At 37.4% G+C, this 22791-nt stretch overlaps 1 protein-coding gene across 1 annotated transcript in view; it reads right to left on the bottom strand.

Annotated features, from left to right (window-relative positions):
• Positions 1-22791, bottom strand: part of csmd1a (CUB and Sushi multiple domains 1a) — a 371307-nt gene that overhangs the window by 77187 nt on the left and 271329 nt on the right. Inside the window, exons 25-32 of the mRNA XM_088414132.1 lie at positions 22393-22549; positions 20078-20269; positions 15037-15163; positions 14638-14849; positions 10814-11005; positions 8100-8238; positions 3103-3290; positions 1-61 (exon numbers count right to left, since the gene is read on the bottom strand). The exon at positions 1-61 is cut by the window's left edge and continues 134 nt beyond it. Of these exons, the coding sequence (XP_088270258.1) occupies positions 1-61; positions 3103-3290; positions 8100-8238; positions 10814-11005; positions 14638-14849; positions 15037-15163; positions 20078-20269; positions 22393-22549 (1268 nt within the window). The remainder of the gene's footprint in view (positions 62-3102; positions 3291-8099; positions 8239-10813; positions 11006-14637; positions 14850-15036; positions 15164-20077; positions 20270-22392; positions 22550-22791) is intronic.

Here is a 22791-nt window from a genome sequence, read left to right on the forward strand (position 1 = left end):
TAGCCAGTCCTGCTGGCATTCATGATGTTACCAGGATCAAAACAGGCCTCCCTTGGTTTTTCTGAAAGAATAAAAAGAGTTTTGTGCATTTATAAAATCACCCCCTGTACTATAAAACCTATAAAGCAGCTACATTGAATAGAACATTGATGTTAGCTCAACAAATCCATCTTGCGAAGTTCAACTTGAAAATGTATCTAAAGTTGACTTTGTTATTCTTACTTCTGGCAACTTTCAGTTTCAGTCCACTAAATTTTCCAAATAAATTGTCAAATATAACAGTCAAACGGCGATGGAGGGCGGTCTCCGATGTCCCATCCACATTGTCAACTTTACGGCACATAATCAGCAATTCTCATGAATCTCATAACGGTGCAATTGCTCTACTCTATCTGCACAAGTTCAGCAAATTTGTAAAAACACAACTAAAGAAAGAAAGACAGAAAAAAGAGGAAAGACAACAGGGCCCATTTCTTTATTAAAAGAAAAAAGAAACAGCAATTTCTTGATGGAAAATGTTTTACTCTTATCTTGATGGACTTAGTGGCTGCTGTCAAAAGCGAGCACTATGAAGTTTACTCTCTACTAGTTGATTTGATTCGATGTGACAGACATAAAGAGACCCTTTACAACGTGTTCCCTCTCGTACACTTCAGTTTTCATGGAAGAAGGAGGGGCTAATGAGGGTAAGATAAAAAGCAAGATTGATGGAGGAGAAAGAGCAACTCAAACACTGTCAAAAACTGCCTTAGTTCTAAGTGACAGCTCTGGCCCAGGTTGTTTGCTTTCTTGTGATTGCCCAGCAAAGAGTGGCAGAAAAAAAAAAGAAAAAGGAGTAGGAGATGAGGAGGGGGTGGTAGAAGCAAATGAAACGGGGAGATGATTAAGGTTGCATTTTAATTAGAGTGATGGCAGATGAAAGGTAGTGAATTAATGACGAAAGTACAGAGGTGTGAGGTGGCCTGGCAAGGCAGACAACAGAGGGGGAGATAATCGTTTTTAATTACAGATAAATGGAGTGAGATAGACAAAAAATGGAAACAGATTTTTATATAACTTGACAGGAGAGATCTAGTCTGCAGTCCGATGATGAAGTAATAATCAGCTTCACTTTGACAATAGCTCTTAAATCAGTCAACCAGTTTCTCTAAAACCAGGATGAGTCACAATCTGCGGAGGTAAACAACTCACGGGCCGACACGGAACATCAGGCTCCTTTCTGCTGCAAAAGCTTCATGAAGTGCGGCTGAAATGAATCGAGTTGGCAGCTTTAAATATTAGCCAGTCTGGAGATGTGACACCTCTTATATTTGCGCCAAATAAAAAATAAATATCTTCATGGTAAGTCATAACATCGTATGCACACATTTGTTCACAAGAGAAAGGATAATTCTTTGATCTGTCCCATAGTTCAGCAACAAATAATTCTAATTGTTACCCTTGGGCATTCTATAAAGGTGATCTGCTTTATAATTGAAGGTTTGGAAATATCACCGTCGATTGATTCAAACTCATTTTAAATGAGATTCAGCATAACACCTGTGACAATTTAATGTTCCTGTTATTAATCCTAAATAAAGTCCAGTTACTGTAGCAGTTTTCTTCAAAATATATATTTTTTCTAACAGAACTCTGGAGGGCAAAACACCTTTGGGAATTTTCGACCACAACATGTTTTCCCTCAAGTACTTGGAAGATTCCGTTGTAATCCAAAGGAAACAAAGGTTGGATTTTTGTGGATCATAATTCCAAAAAGTTGTGCAGACACAAAACTGTTCATTACCAAAAGAACACCATGCCATTATACCAGCAAACCAGCATGCTGGTGGGCGGGATTATGCTTTTGTATGTTTTTTTTGTTTTTTTTTCTTCCACTGGAACTGGGACTTCAAACAGGGTAGATGGTCAATTGAACAGCTTGAAATGGCAATCAGTATTTCCACAAAACCTTCAGGGTTCTGCTCAAAAGCAGAGAGGAAAAAAAACACATTCAATCTCCCGAATACATAGGGAAAAATGGCTGATAGTTCTATAAAGCCAATATTCCAAAAGGTGTATTTGGATTCAAGGCTTTTGTTATAAAGCAAAAAAATAAATAAAAAATAAAAGAAAAAACAGGAAACAACTACCTGAACAACTGAACTATACTTGGGTTTAATATGAGGCTTTTTAAAAGATGAAACGTGCTTGTTTGTTCCCATTTAGCACGGGCTTGAATGTGACCATTTAATACCAGTCATTCCCCAGTTTTAAGAGTTGTGTACAGTTGTGCAACCATATTAATCTGGTTGCTTTTAAAGTTGCTTTTGAAATTCTTTACAGTCTGAATAAAATTCAGTTGAGCTGTGCTGAGTGGTTTGAACCTATTTTCCCCTTTTTCAGTCAAGATGTATAGGTTATAGGTTACATTAATGATGGAAAACGTTTGGAAAACTTGGCTTAATTTTCGAAGCAAGCAATGGCATGTGAACAGGTGTGTATGTTATGTTTTATATCAAATCTATATGGAAAATTATCAAGTTACAGTGAACCAATTGCCAAATCAAGTGGATGAATCTTGCTCCTTCATGCAGTGAAAATAAGACGTGCAAACATCAGAAAGCTAAAATAATAAATACTAGCTTTTACACTGGCAATAAAATTTACTAACAAATATATGTAGATGGATATAATAATAGAAATATATAATACATGTACTTAATGAAGTGACCCCTTCATATCTATTAAAGACATGAAGTTGGATTTAAATAAATGAAAAAAGTTTAAGTTTAACTTCCTTTTACATTCATATGATGGTTCTCCAAAAAGACAGTTCCCTGAAAAGTGCTCGAAAACCCGAAAGTCAACTCCTCAAATACATTAATTTTGTTTCCAGAATTTAAAATGGGGTAAATGTCATAACTGAAAGGAAAAACATTTCATAGCCTCTTGGAACAGATTGTCTCTGAGTTCAGATGGTCCATTGCCTTACTAGTTTCCCTTTGCCTGAACCTTTACAGTTGCTATAAGTGCGTACATTTTAGTTGTTTTTTTTTTTTTTTTTCAAAGAAATATTCAGACCATTATAAAAACAAAGACAGTAATTTGAAGATAAAGTTTTACCTCTGAATTCAATGGCAAAGCCGGACATGCCCAGCGAGGCGTCTGATCGGAATGCCAGGAAGAGACTGTTGTCACTGCTCTCGATGCGCTCTGGGGCCTGGTTGCCTTGGAGACTTGCCAAAAGTGGCCCATTAGAGTCTTCGCCCTCGTAAATGTGGAGGAAATCATAACTGGGCTCCATGTTAAAACTGATAGGAGCAAAACACAGATCCAGGGCATTCAAACGGGTTGTGTACACTCTTCGCCTCGAGAGGAATGACTAACATTCACGAGTTGGTATTTGCAGGTACTTAAATTGCTGGTATCCTCCCATGGCGGTTATCGGGAATAAAGTTACAAATTGCCTATAAAACATAAATCATTTACATTTCATTTTGACAGAAAACTAATTCAGAAGTTACACCCTTTCATCAATTTTGTTTTTCAAAATGAGCCGGCCAACCTTTTCATGGAAAGTTTCTGAAAATGTAGAAATATAGAAATGCAATTAACAACAGTATAATATAATTTTATCCACAAACCAGAAAGGTAGCTTTGGCTGGTTGTTCTTTTAGTTGTTCATAAAATGAATGAGTTTAAAATCAAGCATGAACCTTTATCCCGAGTTGGCAGTTGCTCTGCAGGAAATGTTTCCGCCATTCCACTCCAACCCCCAATCCACACATATACACATATATATAGAAAATAAAATGCGCACATACACGCACACACCCACGCATATCAAAATGTTCACCCTGACAGCAATTACGCTAGTCTTAGTGCCCACCTGCCAGTTAAACACACAACTATTTTCAGTTGGAGTCCACTTTTCGACTTGCTTTGATTTTCCAGCTGTCTAGTTAAGATGGAAGTTGTGATTTGTGTGTGTATGTGCATGCTTGCTTGTGACACTTGTGAGTGCAAAGAAGGACGTCACCAGAGGGATGTTAAATAATTCTGTTGTCAGTGCATCATTTTTTTATGTTTTTTTTCACTGCTACCCATCTGATGTTTTGTTGTAGGTTGTATGTCTATCAGTTTGTAGGATTATACAAAATTAAGAATTTTTCTGACACAGAATACGTAAATCAAGAAGTCATCCAAATAAGTACCAAATCTTTTAAATATCAATAATCCTATCCAGTATTCCATATATAAGTATAAGTACTATTTTTTTATTATTGTGAGTGGCTATGACTACTCACGACAAAAAAAATTCGACATTTTTCTAAGTTATTCTAACTCTTAGCAAGAACGACCAGCATTAGTATAATAGCATTATGCTAATTATATTATAATACCATTAAAGGTCAGCAAACAAAGTACAAAGTACAAACAAAATATTTGCCACTCTTTATTATTAGAAATAATCCCAGGTTTGTGACATCTTCATCTTTTTGTAGGGGAGAATTTTTTCTTTGCCATCATTTCAACACTATGTGTGTCTTCAAGAAAGGTTAGCGTAGAAAATGGTCAAGTTATTTCTAAGTCAACTTACTTGACTTTCTTGACTGTTTTGCACAACCCCTCATAATAGTAGCTGAGTTATTAATGACAACATTTAGGTTAATGATGGACGATGGCATCTACAATTTGGTGATAATCCAACAACTAATAAAAATGAATACCAGCTAATAACCTCCGTTCTTGCTCAAACACATTTTTAATATCTTCTTTCCTAAGCCAGGCTGTGTGCTTAAAGTTATTTTCTTCTCTCTTCTTTCTCAGGTTTTGTTGTGACAAAATATCACTTTAGCAGCTCGAACTTTAACAGACATACAATCTGTTATGTGCGCTTGAATGTTCATGGTAGTCCCCCCCCATATATATATATATATATATATATATATATATATATATATATATATATATATATATATTCCCACATATATGTATCACTTTTCTGACAGCACTATTCTATTATGGGATAAAACCACCTATATTCAGCCAATGTGATCATTTGCAAGGTTCACATAAACCCTGAGAATGTTCAGGTCTGTATTTATATCTGATTAAGCAACAGCTTAACGGCGCATAAGCCTCTTTGCACTGAACGCATTAAAGTGATCCTTGCAAATGCATTTATATATATATATATATATATATATATATATATATATATATATATATATATATATATATATATATATATATATATATATATATATATATATATATATTTTTTTTTTTTTTTTTTTCCTATGGAGCTACATTACAAGAATAAATGTCATGAAATGACAATGCAGAGTGATCTAACATTTAAAAGAGATCAATTACAACCTTCGCACAGCATTCAATCCACAAAGGCCACCGTAATCATTATATATGTACTTTTAATTAGCAGAAAGAAAAATTCGATAAACTTGGGTGTGTACAATAGCGAGAGACCATACAAAGTGCTGTAATCAGAAGGAGCATTCATTGAATTGATTATTTATTTTAAAATGAATGGAACTGTTATAAGTACGTAAGATGCCCCTGATTGTAAATATTTGAGTATGCGTTTGATATACAACAGGACCTCCAAAGTCAAATGACCCCCAATTTCCTAGATGCACTCAAAGGGTGAGTACTTTTTTTTTTTTTTTTTTTAATTCAGCCAACCATTCTTTACGCATGATCCTCTCTAGGAGGTTAATTAATGGTAGTTAATAAACATTTTATGAAAGAGACAGTTTATGTCTGGAACTTATGAATGAACTTTACATGCATATACATATGTAATATAAAATATTATGGTTGCCTTTAAAAGTTGTCCATACAGTATGGTTTGAAAAAGGCACATGGCAGAGTAGGAAGGTAAGGATTAGAATAAAACATGAATATTTAAATAGATAATCAGTGCCGTGTATCATACACGGCACATAAATTCTATTCACAAAAACAATCATCAAAAAGTAAAACTTTTTTTTTTTAATGACTAGTTAATGGGCAGCTCGGTGGAAGAGTGGTTAGCACTTAGCACATCGGTCTCATAGTTAAGGTTAACTACGTTAAATTCCAGTTGGCTCCAGTTGGAGCTTGCATTTTCTCCCCATGCTAGCGTGGGTATTCTCTGGGCACTCCAGCTTCCTTCCACACTCTAAAAACATGCATGGCTGGTGTATTGGACACACTAAATTTTCCTTAGGTGTGATTGGGTGCATGACTAGTTGTTCGTCCCAGGATGCCCTGGCTGGCAACCAGTTCAGGATGTCCCCCGCCTACTGCCCAAAGTCAGCTGGGATAGGCAACAGCAAGCCTATAGGATAGGCGGCTATAGAAAATGGATGGCTGATGGATGTCTAGTTATTGTATACAAAGCCAAAATTAATTAAAAATTTAAAAGAATATATATGAACTTATTCGCTAGAAATGAGAACATGTTTTGCCAGCGCTAAGCCAGTCCTTTGGACAACACAATTTTATGCAATTATTCTCTTTCATCCAAAACAACTGCTGGCATCAGGAAGACAGGACCTTTGTGCTCATTCTGTTACACAGTACAAATACTTTTCCTTTCCTCAGCACAGCCAATGCCATTTTCATCAAGAACTGAGAAATATGTATTTCATTTACACAGCAAATGTCATCTGAGTACACCAGTCAGTAAAAAAAAAAAAAATAAATAAAAAAGTGTCGAGCTATTTCTTACAACTAGATCTCTGCTATGTTCAGAGACTACACCATTAAAGTTTGTATCTACAGAAAGGATCTCTTCACAACTTTTGGCTTGCTTGGCACAGCAAATGCATTGCATTATTTTCTTAAATCATTCACCATGTGCAAATGGGAGGCTCGAATCGACTGCATTTGATTGAAGTGATAGAATATGTCTGTCCCCAAGCCTTCAAATATATATATATATATATATATATATATATATATATATATATGAACCACCCCTTTCTAATTGAAAACAGTCTTGATACATTTTGCAAATTCATGTGACACACGAAATACACACATCCATGCAAATGTGAGTGCAAAGTTTCGTACTAATATTTCTGCTGCCTTCTTACTAAATAGAATCAGCTTAGTTGGAAGGAGGCTGTTAATAGATCAACAATGACACCACAACTATCCTTGCTCTTTTGAGTGTGGGCTTGAATTAAATGAGCTAATCAGGAACAAGTATTAATACAGAACAGAAATCAACCGGTCTGTAATCAACACAATGCAAAACTAAGGCATGTTCACAAAATGAAATAAAACAAAGCAAGATACAATACTAAACAATGTATACAAACTGAATTAATTCACAAACACATATTACTCACATACATGTAAATGAATGAAAATACTGTTGTTGTGTATACTTATATTGTGTTAAATAATTTGTTACAATTGTGACTAATAATGCTCCTGATAATCTCAGAGATGAACAAACTGGCACATGTTTCCTGCTCTACCCATATACTCAATTTAACTGCTTACTTGGAAAAGTTTATTATCATATTTTGTTTGTCATAAATGTACTCAGAAATCTTAACATTTTTCATTTGGGCAATAATTTTTCTCATAATATATTGGAACTGTTATTTTCTGTGACTTGACAGTGTATCTTGTTAGTGACACATATGCACTTTGTATTTGTTTAACTGTATTTCATACTATAAAAGCTACATAATTTATAGCGGAATAAAAACAGTTTAAAATTTGATTAAATTGTGTTCAATAAAAGCTACACCATAACTCAAGCACTTTATATTTGCTTTTAGTGGGTCTAATAAATCCTTTAGCATGACTGCTTGTATTGCACAAACATTGTTTGATAATACCCTATTATTACGACGCTGCAGCTGAATTTGTCATCATAGATATCCCTGAAGAAAACCGAAATTTGAGCTAAAAGTACGTGCGATGCTATTTAGATCTAAATATTTCATAACTTAAATGGCATGTTGAGAAACACCGGTGAAGGTGTTTCTGCAGACACAGAATTCCACTTTCAGGCCAAGAACTTAGAATGCATTTTATGACAGTTACACTTACAATAAAAGCCACCATAGTCAGTCACGCATATTTTGGGCCCCTACCTTTTGAAGATGAGAGCAATGACAAAATCTGGGTTGACTCGGATTCGCCAATCACACTCTTTCCCTGGAGGGTAGGGCTGGGGGTAGTTAGGAGACAGGATCACTCCAGAAGGACCGCTGACATTACCACCACAGGTTGCTGGGAAAAAAAAATAGAGAGATGCTTATAACACATCATTAAGTCTTCTGGAGGGAAGACTCACCCCTTGACTGAGCATCCATGACCACCCCCCAACCCCCTCAATGTAAGGAGAAGAGAAAGGGGTCAGCTACTGATGAGCAATGCAGCAAAGGTTGGAGATGAGCGAGAATAACACCTAGTGGACCACTAATATTGCCTTCACAAATTGCTAGAGAGTAAAAGCGAGCGAGAGAGAGACAGGGCTGTGAAATTTGGAAACAGAGTGGAGCTGGGGGTAGTAAGCAGTAAAATCGCCCCTGGTGGTCCCGTTATCGTACAACAGAGTAAGGAAAAATATTTAGCACCAGTGATCAACGCAGGCACCACTGCACTGACATTAAGGAAAACTCAGGGTGGCAGGTGGGTGTGAACGCATTAGCGACGGCGAGCTAAAGGTAAACAAAGGCCTTAACTGTCGAGTAGATTACTCACACAAAGACATACACTTCTCTATATAACCTGTATAATGCTACTCCCGGGAGATACTCAAAAACAAAGAGGACAGAGGAGGGGATTTAAAATGAAAACGCTGAGGAAAGTCAGAGGTTCTAGAGAGGAACTGTGGTACTGCATGAGGACGTCGGTAGAAGGAGAGAGGTGATGTACAGTCTGCTGTATGTGTTTAAGGCAGAGGTAGGGGTGCATCAGGGATCAGCTCTATGCCCACTAAGTGATAAACAGGCTCAGACAAGTTTAGTAAATTCTGAGTGGGGTGATACGTTCTCAATGAAACAGATATCCTACAGAAAATTGGACTCAGTGACCCCGCTGGGAGCCCTTTTATCAAATTTCCAAGGAGCCCCACTGTAAATGTTTGTGAAAACAACCCCCCCGCCCCCCAAAAAACAAAAAACAGGTTGAATGTATTACTTCTCTGAAGAGTCAAGACGCAGCGAGTGTAAACAGAGTTGGATGACTTAATAGCATATAGACAATGATGTAAAAGTCAAACATTTATGTTTGACCTGCTTTTTAATGAAGGAAATCATTTATTGAAAAGTGTGATCAAAAGTGCCAGGACGCATGGCCGATGAAAAACAGCTCAATGTGGAGCACAGGCAACACATAAACTAATTGTGTGAGAAAATGAAAAATTTATCTTCCCACAGCCTCAGCTTCAACAGGCCATATTTCAGTAAACAAACATCACCTTGGACACTTGAGCATAAAACTGGATGAGATCTATAAAAGAGAGCATCTGTAACAAATCTGCAGGGTTGTGTGAGGGGCTGCTGATGAGTTATTCCTGGTGAGTGTCGCGCCTCCTGACTGGAATCCGCCCTCAGACAGCAACAACAAGGACATATTTTGTCACAGCCTGTTGTCAAGCGATTTAACGGAAAATATTGCACTGTAATTAGTAGAAAATATTTTGATACTACTTGATATCCTGCTAACTCAAGTCATTTAGCAACAATATGTCTTCATTGTTGTATGCAATTTTGGAGGCTAAAATGTTATGTGTGCTGTCAGTACCTCACAAAACCTAAGCTTGCTTTTTGATTGGGCCAAGGTGAAACATTCATTACAAAAGGAAGAATCTCAGCACGTAGTGTTGAAAAAAAGGTTTGACTACTAATTTTATTTCATTTGGGTTGAATTTCAACTTCCTGCTGTCAATTTTAATGACGATAAACGAAGTAAAGAGAGAGGAGTGGTCTGTATCCAAAAATGTAACTCATCGCAATGTTTTTGTTGATGATTTGTTTAAATTATTAGATCCCATTAGAAGTCAAACTGCATCATAAAAGTGATGATGTTTCACTTTGGAGATTTTGCATAGTGCATCAGCAGTTTTAAATTTCTGCACATTCACTTTTTACATTTACAGTATGTGTACACACAACTATCTTGATTTTGTCTCTTGAATATAATACTGTAGAATGTTTAATGTTGTGTATTTGTGCACAGTTTTTGAATTAGACTTGTGGCACTCTTTTATAACACGCTATAAATTGTATTCTTATTAGCCTATTAGGATCTAATTTAAGGCCATAATATAACACAGTCAAGTGTTGCCTGTGGTGTAGAAGACCATCTGCTACAACAGCAAGAAACTGAACACATAAACAGCAGACTGGTCTCCAAAACGAAGCACCTTTTTTTCCCCCTTGAACTATTTTTTGGGTTGATTTTGTATGACAATGATTGTACAGTGCATTCTACATGGAGGGACTAACATATGCGTTCATAGTTTAAAAAAAAAAAGAGCAAATTATAACATTTTATTTAACTTAAATTAACCATGTAATTCGATTACTTGCCAATCCATAGGAAAACACAACATAATAAAGTATACAAAAAAGTTGCAAAAAATAGTAGTAAATAGAATTGCAGTTATTTTAGAATTGAGCGAATGAAAGGAGTCATGATTAACAACAACATTTTGAAAATGAGGGGTTAAAATGATACATTTTGCTAAAGTTTATCTCTCCGAACTTTGAAATTTAAAACCAAACTTTCTATTTCGTCCTGGTTAAACAGAAGGACATTTGCTGTCAGGCGAGTGATTACCAAAGTAATGCAGACCTACCGATACAGGTTGGAGGGTCAGGCTGCCAGTAGAATCTGTTATCCATGCGGACACATGTGATGGTATCAGGGCCTTGGAGTTGATAGCCAGGGTCACACTGGAACGTCATACTGTCACCGGGCTCCTTACTGTCGCCGTATCGTGAGCCATTTACTGGGATGCCAGGGTCATTACAGGTCGTCGCTGTTGTGGCTTGATATAGTGAGACGAACCAAACACAACAATATTACGTGCGAAAACAAAAACCACAATTTCCAAACGCACAATAGTCCATTATGTGGGAAATCCAAAAAAGGACGACCTGTCAGCGTATTGAAAATGCAGACAAAAACGTTGGATATTGTGTATAGACCCGGGCATCTGCCATGTCGGTGTTTTGTGTCAAGCCGCAATATAACACTGTTTACAATGTGCCGCGAACTGCAGAGACATTTCAAACTGTGATGAGCGATTATGCCTTTTCTGTCAGAATGTGTCATCTAAATTTCAACAATTTAACATTGTAGTTCTATCAACAACCCCAAAACGTTGTCACCCTGAGTCACAGTGCCATGTTTTATTTTGTTTTAAATCATTAAGTATTTTTCTTTATAGTTTTGATGGCTCTGCACAGCATGTAATACTTTCAGCAGTCAGCAGACGTGGGATAAACGAAGAGATCTATCAAGTTGGAAAAAAAAAAAAAATATTCCAGCTATGGGGTGGGTGTTGATAAAAGTCATTTGAGTTTTTCATTTTATTTGAATATAACACCTTTGTCTTGATGTTGAGTTGCTTTCGTTGCCGTAATGCCTGGAATATGTTTTCTCATGTGAGGTTCTCTTGATTTTATTTATTGTGTGAGAAGCTGGCATCAATACCTGCCCAATATATAAAGTGACTTGAGATAAGTCCTTGCTCTTGAGATAAGTTCTTCTGGTCAGCTAAAGTGTATAAATAAAATGGAGTTGACTATGGCTATAATAAATTGTGTGCTCATCACATGGTTTACAGAAAGTGCAGGGAAGCAAGTCACAACTCTCGTGTTCCACGGTTAAATAAATACACCGATCCTGAATGGAAATTGTTGTAAAGTGTGTTTTAAAAGTGTTCACAACATTTAAGTTTATATCTTTTGAATAATCAAAATGTATTCAAACATATTGTTGGACGGTTATATTTTTAACAACAAGTTTTGGTAACTTAGGTCTGCCAAAAAAGAAGGAATAGAACAAGTCATTGCACGGACTGCAAAACCTGTGTTTAAAAATTGTTTTTCGATAACAGAATTAAAACAATTTTTTTATAAGATCATTTTGATATGCAATGCACCTAATTTAAAAATACATGATGTCCATAAACATTCCTCAGCACACAATAACAATGAGAAGCGTTCATTATGCAAATCTGTATTAACTATCACCTGTTACCTAATGGTAAATGAACACGGGGAATAAAAGGAATTAGCATACTAATGGAACAAATAACCAGGCTTTGATTAGCATGTTAGTGTCAATATTTATTTTTAAAATGAGGGGGATTCAAAAACCAAATGTGCACGAGAGAAGGATAGAGGTGCATGGTGCTGCATATAAATATTAATTAGAAAAAAATCTATATAATTAAAAAAATGCGTATTGGGGTAATTTTTTGTAGACGTTGCTGCTGCTCTCATCATTAGACTGTACACACACACACACACGCACACACACACACACACACACACACACACACACACACACACACACACACAAAAGTATAGATAGACATATCAATCGAAATATCAAAATATTCATACCACACTACCGCAGGTAAAGATAAAACATATGAACTAATTTTGGAATTTATAAAGCTGATGGTAAGAGCAGCCGTTGGCGTTTCTGTGTGTTGCTGCTATATGGCTTTTGTTTTGCATGGTAGATTTAACTTGTATTTGTAGATGTAGCAATGAACAACGTTGGCTGACAACATCGTCCTGAGACCATGTGGCAATACCCAAGAGATCATAATTTGCGGTGCTTTTATATTGGCTTTTGCCCCTTTTTGCAGAGATTTTTCTGGATTCTTTGAAACGTTGAATAATATTGTAGGTTGATGATGAAGTCCCTAAAATCCTTGCTAAATTCCACCTTGAGAAATATTGTTCTCAAACTCCTGGACTATTTGCACATTAGTTGTTTACCAAGTGGCGGATCTCACCTCATCTTTGCTTCTGTGCACCCATTCGTGACACTTGTGTCCGTTTATCTGAGTCACTTTTCCAAAATTCCAAATGTATGTGTGTGCGTGCGTGTGTGTGTTCTGTTTTTGTTTGTTTTAAAGCAGTCCTCAACATTTGTTGCCCCGAGACCAGCTTTTGGGAATGTAATGCATGTACTAAACAGTTTAATCAGTTTGAACATTTAATATTTGGACTGCCAAAGCACTTGGTTTACTACACTTTACTCCATTTCCAGACACTGCACTGCTGGGAGTACTGCAGCTTATTGACTAAGTCTTACAGCAGAATCCCTTTCCATTCGTTCCAAAGCAAACGTTTTCATCTTTACATATCCCAGATAGCTACATGTCATTCCAATGGCCCAATTAAAGACAGGTTACAGATCCGAGCAGAGGCTGTGGACATTTTGACAGTCTTTTACTGTGGTCATCCCTGACTCGGGCCATCGGCAATATACTGTAGGTTAGGAGAAATATGGATTATTATCAACAATTAGAACGGTTTGCCACAGCAAATTTATCTGCCTTTTACTCAAGATCAAATGTATCAAGTGCATTGCCTTTATTTTGTACCTCTGGAGCAGAGAAAGTATGTATAAAAATCTCTCCAACACCCCAACAGACATTTTGGTTTTAACAATCTCCTTTGTTTGAGAGTTCATGTGACACTTAATGGTCATTGAGGTATTACCTCTTTGTCATTACTCAGCTGGGAAATCAGGTGGACAATTCAGTCTTAAATATAGAAGTACAACAATTGGTGTGTTTCTTTGCACGGATTAGGAGGGGATGGCTATGTCCTTCTCACACTTCACATGGATTAGGGCAATGAATAAAAGAAAAAAAAAAGAAAAAAAAAACAAGTTGGGACAGATGAAACCAAGAGTGCATGATTAACTACCGCACATAATCTTCACATTTGAGTGTGTTGCCATCATTGTGAAGACCAAGGTTGGTTATTGGGAACAGAAAACTGAGTGTGTGTGTTCGGTTGTGTATTGTAAAAGGAGTAGTAAAGGTACATTGGTCTTGATGGCACATCTATTTTCTTATTCAGTGTGCTTGATGATTGATTTTCTTGCCACAGTGGATTTCAGAGACATAGGTGATGATTCTAAAAGGACGGGGCAGAGACATTTTTGGGTTGAGCGGCTCATAATAGCAAAGGCCATCCATGCACTGGAAGGGCAAGTCATTGCACAGGTTAGACGTTTTCACAAATCCAAGTAATGCACTATTCATTGGATAGTGTAAAAAAAAGTATTTCTTCAAAACTGTCAGGGACATGATTGTTTTAGAAATTAAGTAGATTTTATTAACACACCAAAATTAATTGCCCAATAGTAACCTTAGGCCAGCAAATTGAAATCTAACTCAATATAATTTTTACTCAATACTTGGTTTCCGGCTATATGTTTCAGCTTCGTAGAAAAAAAAAAAAATTATATATATATATATATATATATATATATATATATATATATATATATATATATATATATATATATATATATATATATATATATATATATTTTATTTTTTTTATTTTTTTTTTTTTTATTTTTTTTTTAATGGTCAGCCATTGACATAGTTATTTAACATCAAGAGAAGATGAGCACACTCACTGGAAAACTGGATGGAAAAGCCTTGCTTGCTGATAAAGTAATCAGCATCAAACTGAAGTGTAAGTATGTTGAAAGTTGAATGAATATCTTCAGGTAAGGCTGGACCGGACCATTCTTTTAACAAGATGCCTCCATCCGATGGGCCGGACGGCCCATCCCAAACCCTCAGGATGTCATGGCCGATCTCAGTGTCAAAGACGATGAAGTGGAGACTGAGGAGGACAAAAACCCCAACAACAAAAAAACATCAATGTTTTTCTTCACCTACTTAAACCCATGTAAACATGTTCAGAGATTACGTGCCTGAGTTGAAGAACATAATGCGTTTTGTCTCAACAGTGTTATAGTTATTTTTACAATTTGATGCTTCTTAAGACCAATTAACTTAGGGTCGGTTACCTGATAGTCTTTCCAGTATCCGCCTCTATAGTCCAAGTACAGTGAAGATTGTTGTCATATGGGGCAGGGTATCCCGGAGACAGAATTCGCCCAGAAACTGCTCCAGTTATATGACCTCCACACTCCGCTGCAAGGGCACAAGACTGACTGTGTCAAAGAATGCTTGTATTACTTTCTGTATGATTTACAGCTCGTACTGTCTTTTGTTTACAGTCGTTTTATAGAAGAAAATATCTCATAAGCATGAGGAAATAAACCAAAAACTCTTGTATTGGATTATAGTAAACCAACTTAGCAGATGTAGATTCTGACTTACAACCTTCTTAGCCGTAAATCTCATTCTAATCCATCAAGAAGATGTTTGCAATGTTGTGAGCAAATATCACATTTTAGATGATTAACAAGTAATACAATAAAACTATAAATCATGTGACAACTCATATGAATATGACTCTTCGTTTTAGAGCCATATTAAGATGCTCAGCTTGTTAAGATGTTTCTCTATTTATCCGTAAATTGCCAAGAGGTATGAAGGTTGAAATAAATAAATAGTGTGGACAGGCTTAACTTGTAAAATCAACCTTGAATTGTCAATGATCCTGTTTTAAACTTTCAAGGTTGGTGACTGACTTCTAAAAATGCCCGAAGGAGTGCTCGAAGTCCAGGGAAAAAAAAAAAAACCTCAATATACAAGAGCTAAAGGGAATTTTGAGTATGTGTGTTTTTCTATGTACCCAGTTGTACATGGTTGTAGCAAGAAAAGCACAGAATGTCATCTGAGGAGTCATTGTGCCAGATCTTTTAGAAAACATCTTGGTTAAAAGAGGAAGTCAGGTAATATGTTCTTTGCGTCTCCATTAGTCATGGCAAGATGCTCTAATGGATCTTGCATTTGTGGCATATGAATTTACCCCAAAAATCTATCTGTTTTGCTCACTCACAGGGCTGTTATTTTGCCACTTGCTGTCGATTGGAAATGTCATCACAGTGCCTAAAGGCTCAGCTTGGGAATGCCACATAAACAAACAACCAGATCACAGGTGACAGCAAGTATAAGTACAAAAAAAAAATGGCCGACCTGTAAGAAAGACCTTGAGTATTTTTTTTTCTTTAATCTTTTTTGAGGAACCAGTATTCTTTCAGTAAAGGAACCTATTACTTCCCAGTGCAGAAAAAAAGTGAAAAGAAGGTTAAAAAGGCCCCTATGAAGGAAATTCCGGATTTGGGGGCTTTGAACTATGCAACAAAGTTCTCACCATAAACAGCTCCAAAATATTATTTTGAAGAATTCCTTCCTCTCAGCGCTGACCCTGCTAGGCAACATGGCAAAATGACGATAATGGGCCTCCGTATTGACTCTATACGGCAGTTGCAGGACTAAATATGTGCACACCTTATTCGAGGAGACATTCACGTTTTTCACTTTTGGTTTCATTTCGGGCTTAGGGATGAGAGAGTTTGCACCGAGCCGGCTGAATAAACAGCCACGTTGTGTTTGTTAGTTACAAAATTTTCACTGTAGAAAGTGGTGAAAAACGTGTGTTTGGAAGCACATGGCTGGACATTCAGTGTTGTTGTAAATAATTCATCTAGAAATGAGTAGTGGTTTCCAAAGGGGACCATTTTGATAGGAGCAACAGGTGCTAGTGTGTGTACTCTCTTGACACGTCTTTTGCTTTGTTGCCAACTCCAGTTCAATGTCAGTAAATCGCCTGTTTTTGGTTTGTTCATAGACTCTGCCTCTGTCTCCCATTGCTGATTACTATGATGTTGATTTTTTTGTTATTTTCTTATCGTTATGGCTGGCTGTAAAATCACATCTTGCAGGGGGTGCGGCAGCCACAGGGTGAGAGGCGGGGATTTTAGTGTACAAGGCACTTCACTTCCTTTTTAGAAATCCAGCCACTAAATAAGCCCGTATTTTATAAGTAATTGAATTTCCTATGTACCAAATGTAAAATTTCATCATCTATATGCAAATATCTATTGGTGGAAAGCTTAAAATATCATGATATAGACCCTCTAGGTAACCGGCCTACACATATCAAGTTGATGACAGTTTCTCAAAATGAAAAGAGTGAAGACAACTTCCCGTCAAGTCAGTTTGGGAAAGATGGCAGTAAAAGCAAAGATTTTATTGAGCCAGACAGACAGAGAGTGAGAGAACCATAAAGGCAAAGTGATAAATGGCCCGGAAGGGTAACAAAGAAGGCAGATGCAAAGGTATTTAGCCCAGGGGCCTGCCAGCAAGTATTCTCCTGGCTGCTGGCTTACCTGAAATAAGACAGCAACAAAGCAGCTGCAAATTAATGCTGGACTGTGAAGAAACACAGAAACAGCACACACCTTCAAACACACATGCATTAGTGTAGAATACACATACATTCTTCTATTCTTTGGAGTTGCCATTAGCAACCAAATCAGGCCATGTCCTGCCTCTGAGAGCTCAGGTGTATAAGCTGGTTAGAGAGAGACAATGTTTGGGTCGGCATTTGGGAATTCCAAATTAAAATGTTCCAGGAGCCCACACAGTACCAACATCGTAGGAATGCTTACAGGCTTTCGGTTGTTGAATATGCAAAGCCACAAATTAAAGTCAAACAAAAAGGAATATTTCACAAGCGGACTTTATGAACTTTGACTCCCGATGGGCTTCCAGATACCAGCTAAATTATGTCTGACCTGAGGAAGGATGTGACTTGATCAAAAATGCAGGACTAGCAGACTCAGAGCCTCTTTCTTCTCCTGTGCCATCAGACTCCTCAACAGTCACCTATACAGCTAATAATATCACTCCCATACGTCTCACACAGCTGTGACTATCCCAAGACCATGTCCCTTGTTTCTGAATTTTGGTTTGCGCTATTTATGCTGCTCCTTCCTTTGCACGTCACTTGTTAAAAAGTGCTAGCTGACTTAGTTTGCACACATGCACTTTATTTTATTCAGCATGCACATTTGCACATTTTTGTAGGTATCTGTGCATAACCTACCCACTTGCGGTTCATACTTGTGCTCTGCTACTTATGTGTTGTTGAATTCTTTTTTTACCACATTCATGTGGACAGCAAAGTAAGAATTTCATTGTATGGAGAAACTTGTTTCTACACCGTGCCCATGACAAAAAACACTTTGAATCGCAAATCATTATACACTTAGCGGACAGTTTGGCCGACAGTACATCTTGACCATGATTACAAATGGCAAAAGCAAGATGGAATATTTACATGTTGACACCGTTTTACCATATGGATAATCCCAGGCTTATTGCAATGTCTACGTTAAGGACTGTAGTAGATGCATATCTCGACAATGTATACTTTAACTATAGAAGCTCAATAAGTACTTGTGTGTATAAGTGCTTTTGAATCCACTGGCTATGATTACTCTATTGGAAATGTGTTGACGGGGCCTTGGGACCACAGCATGCAGGAGGCATGTTGAACATAGATTTTTACAGTGTCAAGAGATAAAGGGGAAAAAAAGCTCTGTGTGTCTTGGCTTCATGAAAGCTGGTGGGTACGCTCGTTTCCGACTCGGTTACTTCCTCGCAATGTTCCAATGCTTGCTTTGCTTCAGGCCTGAACATCTGGCCAGAAATTATGGACAAAACGTGTGAAGTGTGTCCCAGCTTCCCTCCAACAATTGGGACGAAGCAAGCCAGGCACGGTGTGAAGGAAGTTCCAAGCTTTGAATGCCAAGTGCTTTTGTGGTATGGCAGTGTTTAACAGCTAGGCATTACTTCAGCAGTCAGGGAGGTCTGTGTCAGAGCTAGAACATGTAGCAATGAGTTACTTTGGCTATATGATGCACAAAAAAGTCCTCAACAGGTGCAGTCCAAGGGTTTTATCAGGAGAAGAACATCAGACGAGCAAACACGGTTCAGTGGCTGATATTTGGTCTTGGCCACACTGGGCAACACTCCACATAAAAGCAAAGGCCCTGAGGCCACTTGATAGCAGTACAAATGCAAATTCACAGTGACAGACCTTGGATGCTTTGGTACCCTTTGGTACCAAAGTCCCTTTTGGCTGACGGTTGCCTTGGGCATGACACCAGCTGAAGACCAGTATTTTGCTTTCTAGTAGCGATACCACAGCTACTTCAAATCTCAAACATGTCACTTTAATTTATGAGTATGATACTACACCTGATGGTACACTATTTATTATTTTACAGCAGACCTTCTTAGGTTCTTCTTATCAACATAGAATGGCACAGCTATTTTGAATGAGTGTGACCTTTGTGCAAGTGATGTGCGATGATGAAGGTGTACATGTGCTTGGCCAGTAAATATACATGCTGTATCCATTTTGAATCAGGTTGTCTAAAGAAATGCTGCATGCATTTAACCTAAGCATATTTTGTTATGTCAGTTTCAATCAGACACTTGCTGAAGTAATCCTATTAGAGGGAGAATGTCCATCGAGAATGGCTGGTCCATTTCATGGCCAGAATGAACTAGTTGATCGAGTAAGCATAAAAGGTTATTACAGTATGTACAGTGCCATATCTCACAAGCATAGTAAGGTAACCATAAAACAAGGAGCCACCAATGATTTTGGTGCACTCCCAAGCCAACTGCTTCATTTGCTTTCTTTACCTCAGTATCAATTACACAAAATCCAAAGGGAAACAATTATTCCTACCTCGGGAAAAACGGTGTAGAGTATCTTACCTTACCGTTTTTCACCAGCCAATATTGATTTCCCAACTCAGGTTACCGCCAAATGCTCTTAAAATATGAACACGTTCATGAATGTTTGTTCATTGAGCTTGTTAGGGTCCAACATTACGATTATAAGGAACTGTTATTTTGGCGTAGTTTATTTTTGTATCAAGTAAAGTGGGGGAAATGCATGTGGAACCAACTAGGTTGAGCCAACATAGGCCAGTGTCTGAGATATTGCGACCGAGAAAGAATAAACACTTTTCTTCAAGGTAAGCAAGCATTTTTTTTGGTCAACTATACTCTACACATTTTCAGAAAAAGATTACAGTGTTCTAATAAGGCTGATGAGTTCATCAACGGCATACTAACCGATACAGGATGGAAGCGGTTTGTCCCAGACGCGCCTATCCCCACTTAAACAGGTCAGTGTGCTACTTCCATGGAGACTGTAGCCAGGGTTGCAGGCGTAAAGGACAAAGGTGTTGGCATAATGCCCATCATCCTGGCTCTTGTAACCATAACTCGGGACGCCAGGTTCTTCACACCTTACCAGGTCAAAACCTAGAAGAAAACCATGTTAAGGAAATAGGTTAACAGAAAAAAGAGGAACATGGTAGTGTTTAGCAAAGGCAAAGTATTTTGAGAGAAATGGGAAATGAGGGGATATGTCCCATTTATTTAAGTTACTTTGCAAAACTATGTGCCCATTTATTATTCCGTGCACCGGATGGCAACTTGTAATACCCTTTCTAAGGCCAGAGTAAAATATTTTTTGAAGCTATAAAAATCAACTGTCAAAGATACACTGTTTTCCAAAATGTTCTTTAACATTATCATTATTATTTTATCATCATGAAATTTACTCTCGCACTGATGATTGTTCTACCGTTTCTTATCAATCAGTAAAAACTTTTCTAACAGTCACATTGACTTGGTAAAAGAGCTGTTCTTGTCCTCCTGAAATATGGTCTTCAAGCCCATTAAACATGTGGCAGTGTTTTAAGAAGTTACATTTATGTATTATTACTTTTTTTTTGCTAGCTTGCTACTACTACTGCACTTTGAGCTCAACACTCAGCAGAAATTGCTTGGAAATCTGAGAGTGAGCCTCTTTTCGCCTGTCAGAAGTGTAAGAAATTGGTACTTTGCTGACTGCGAAAGACTATTCTCAAGAGATTTGTAGTACATGACACATTTTTTTTATGCAACACCAGTCAAAGGAATTACTTGACCAAGCAAGCTTACCCTGCTACTAATCTTCTATTTCCTGATGTTTGTGAGGAAGAATGATACTTAAATTATTTTCAGACAAATTGTCCGTTTTTAAACACATATCGTGAAGTTGCATGAACATTTGTACAGCTATGGAACGCTAGTATAGTATGTGAGTATAGTAGTCGGTTTAATATCTGCCAAAAAAAAAAAAGTAGCATAGCAATGTATCGATCACCATCCAAAAATCTTCAATATTAGCCCTCACAAGAGTCGTAGGCTTGCTGGTGCCAGAGTCGGTATCGAACCTGCGACCTCCCTACGTGAGGCTGACATGCTAACCGGTCTGCTGCTACTTCTTTTCTTTGAACATTTCAAATTAAAATAGACTACAAAAATGTATTCCTGCTGATAGTGGAACGATCAATTTCTGTATCAGACATACTCTATACTCTACTCAATATTGGTATTGTAAAGGAAGCAAAAAAAAAAAAAAAAGTTGTATCGGGACACCCTGAACTCTTTACAATTGAATTGCTCTCCTGAGGTGATGCCATAGTAGGGTATGAATTAGTTTGAGGGAGTCAGGATCCTGACTCAGCACATTCCGTAGGTTTATTTTCATTTGCTTAAGCCTTTCTGCAGTTGATTCACTTCTGTCTGTTGGGAAGTTGTTTAGTTGCATTATCAATCCTCTGTTTAGCAATTGGCAGACAGTGTGTTCTGTAAAATGTCTTAATGAAGTTGGAAATTTATTTTTCTGTTGCTGATAGTTCTTAATTCGTTGTGGGTTTTTTTTCCACAAAGTATAGCATTTGTTCTTTCCAAACAACACAAGTTTGCTTCATTTGTTCTAATACCACTTTGTCAGGTGTGCTGTTGAACACACGAGCACTTTTTTGAAAAGGTCAAATCTGTAGCAGCATTTCTTTTACCATCTGGTGTTGCTCTGCAATGGTTTCCATTTTTGTAGAATTTTTTACTGATTGTGATTTTGTCAACAGAGGTTTTTGGAATGTGTCAGAGAAATTGCACGAATCATTTTTCCTCATGTCATTGAACGCCGTACACACTGCTAATGCACTAATTTTTAATGGCCACTCCATGGGAGAGTAGTCATAACGTTAAACCTTCTCCATTTATAGACAATCTGTCTCACTATGGACTGATGAACACTGAGGCTTTTAGGAAAACTTTTGCGACTCTTTTCATATTAATGTACATTATTAATTCTTAATTGTAGGTATTCTGAGAGCTCTCTCTTTGCGAGGAATGGCTCACACCGGGAAATGTTTCTTGGAAAGATGAAACTCAGATCCAGTCTTTTTTTTTATTTATTTATTTTTTTTTATAGGGCACACATAAACTATTTATACAAGAGTCAAATCGAGGTTAACCTCAGAATGGCTCATATACTTTTCTTGCAACTGCGTATGTGCGGGTACTGTATACATCAAAATGACTTTACTCACTTGTGTATGTGAGGTGAAAGCCTTGAGTTGTTCCAGAGGCGTTGCTGTTGAACTCCAGCCACAAGTGATTGGAGGTACTATTGATAATATGGCCCACCATAATCTCCCGTGTGAAGTTCCCAAGGAGACGAGATGAACTGTCCTCACCATCATACACCTGTAAATCATAACACATGTTAATTTGGAGGGCAACATGGATAACTGTTGGTTTTCTAGCATGAGGTATCAGCATATAGTATTGTTTATTTATGACTAAATTCAAATAGAGATAAACTATTTTTGTTTAAGGTGGTCCGGTGGAGCAGTGGTTAACATGTCAGCCCCGTAGTTAAGGGACCTGAGTTTGAATCCATTTGGCTCTGACCTTCCTGTATGGAGTTTGCATGTTTTCCCAGAGCT

The sequence above is a fragment of the Hippichthys cyanospilos genome, chromosome 4, assembly GCF_059441005.1.
Source record: "Hippichthys cyanospilos isolate Australia breed blue-spotted pipefish chromosome 4, RoL_Hcya_1.0, whole genome shotgun sequence".
In the NCBI taxonomy this organism is placed as follows: Eukaryota; Metazoa; Chordata; class Actinopteri; order Syngnathiformes; family Syngnathidae; genus Hippichthys; species Hippichthys cyanospilos.